The sequence below is a fragment of the Coturnix japonica genome, unplaced genomic scaffold (assembly GCF_001577835.2).
Source record: "Coturnix japonica isolate 7356 unplaced genomic scaffold, Coturnix japonica 2.1 chrUnrandom610, whole genome shotgun sequence".
Lineage (NCBI taxonomy): Eukaryota > Metazoa > Chordata > Aves > Galliformes > Phasianidae > Coturnix > Coturnix japonica.
In genome coordinates, this window is record NW_015439983.1 from 17,038 (window position 1) to 19,134 (window position 2,097).

The 2,097-nt window shown below is 50.4% G+C and overlaps 1 protein-coding gene across 1 annotated transcript in view; it reads right to left on the minus strand.

Moving 5' to 3' along the window:
* The window catches only part of LOC107307460 (DNA-directed RNA polymerase II subunit RPB1-like), a gene marked incomplete at both ends in the record, with an annotated part of 45,651 nt that overhangs the window by 17,032 nt on the left and 26,522 nt on the right, over positions 1 to 2,097 (minus strand). The window contains 1 exon segment of the mRNA XM_015850968.2: positions 1,846 to 2,094. Within this exon segment, the coding sequence (XP_015706454.2) occupies positions 1,846 to 2,094 (249 nt within the window).

The window sequence follows — 2,097 nt, forward strand, 5'->3', positions numbered from 1 at the left end:
CTCCAATCAACATCATTTTTTCAATCCAGCCCCGTTGCTTCCTTTTTTTTTCCCCGCCGACAATTAACTTTTTCATTTTCAGCTGTCCAATTGGAATGGTCCAATCCACTGTGTGATCTTGTATACAATGTGCAACAACTAGAGCTTCGTAGATCAGGCGGCCCTAAGGGGACCCAGGTTCGATGATTCCACATACAGTTAACTATTTACTGGAAGAACGATTCATGGGGATTCCTTACAGTATCCCTCTCTCTCTGCTACATAACCACTACTCAAGCCCTAATACGTGGTGCAGTAGAGTGAAGTATATGGGTAGCAGGCTTCCTCCATTAGCTTGAAATCTACAAGTCGTGACAGCTGTGTGTCATTCCCATCCCAAGGGCTTCTGTTTGTAAGCACACTCTGTGACAAAAATTCGCGCTTTAACTTGTGTGGCAGGGGTTGACGGGGATGAGGATACCAGCTCACCGTCCTGGACTTTGGGGCTGTGGCTTTAGGGTTATGACTATGTGCCCTGTTGATGGGTCCTTCCCCTGAAAATGACCCCCCGAGGCAAGCCCCTTACAATGACCCCCCAGATAAATTTCCGATTAATACCCCTATAATCCAACGCCGAATCATACCATAGCCCTATAACCCCCTTATTAACACCCCCTATAACCCCCTACCTTCCCTATCATTCGAATGGCGTTACATCTCGGCGAAGGTCATGTTGGCTGCGATGGACCGCCCTATATATCCCCCCAACCCTAATATTACCGTTTCCTGCCATACCCTCATATGGCCCAACCCCTCAATTACCTCCCTATACCTCCTTATAGCCGGCTCAGAGCTAGTCTATTATTGATGGCGTTTACTGTACTCGGCGAATCGGTCCTCATAGTTTTGCTGCGATGGAGCTCCTCCTATAGCGGCGCGGGCCAGACCATCCCTCGATAATACCCCCATACCCCTATAATGACCCCCTACCCCTAACCCCCCCTATACAACCCCATACCATACCCTATACTCCCTATACCCCCTATAACACCCCCCATACCCTACCTGTCTATATTGAATGGCGTTACGATCTCAGCGAAGGTCATGTTGGCTGTGATGGACCCCCATACCCCTATAATGCCCCCCATACCCCTATACCAACCGCATACTATACCCTATACCCCCTATACCAACCCCATACCATACCCTATACCCCCTATATCCCCCTATACCATACCTGTCTATATTGAATGGCGTGACGATCTCAGCGAAGGTCATATTGGCTGTGATGGACACCCTATACCCCCCATACCCCTATAATACCCCTATAATACCCCTATATCCCCCCTATACCATACCCCATACCCCCTATACCCTATATCCCCCATACCTGTCTATATTGAATGGCGTTACGATCTCGGCGAAGGTCATGTTGGCCGCAATGGACCCCCTATACCCCTATAATACCCCCCATACCCCAATACCAACCCCATACCATACCCTATACCCCCTATATCCCCCTATACCATACCTGTCTATATTGAATGGCGTTACGATCTCAGCGAAGGTCATGTTGGCAGTGATGGACCCCCTATACCCCCCATACCCCTATAATACCCCCCATACCCCTATAATACCCATATAATACCCCTATACCCCCCTATACCATACCCTATACCCCCTATAACACCCCCTATACCCTACCTGTCTATATTGAACAGCGTGACGATCTCAGACAAGGTCATGTTGGCCGCTATGGACACCCCATACCCCTATAATGACCCCCATACCCCTATAATGACCCCCCATAGCCCTATACCAACCCCATACCATACCCCATACCCCCATACCATATATCCCCCATACCTGTCTATATTGAATGGCGTTACGATCTCGGCGAAGGTCATATTGGCCGCTATGGACCTGGGGACGCCGACCTGGTCTATGGCCAAATTGGGGTCGGGGGTGATGACGGTTCGGGCCGAGAAATCCACCCGCTTCCCCATCAGGTTCCCCCGCACGCGGCCCTCCTTCCCCTTCAGACGCTGCTTCAGGGACTTCAATGGGCGGCCTGACTTCTGCATGGCCTATAGGGGGAGATATAGGGGGTTAGAGCCT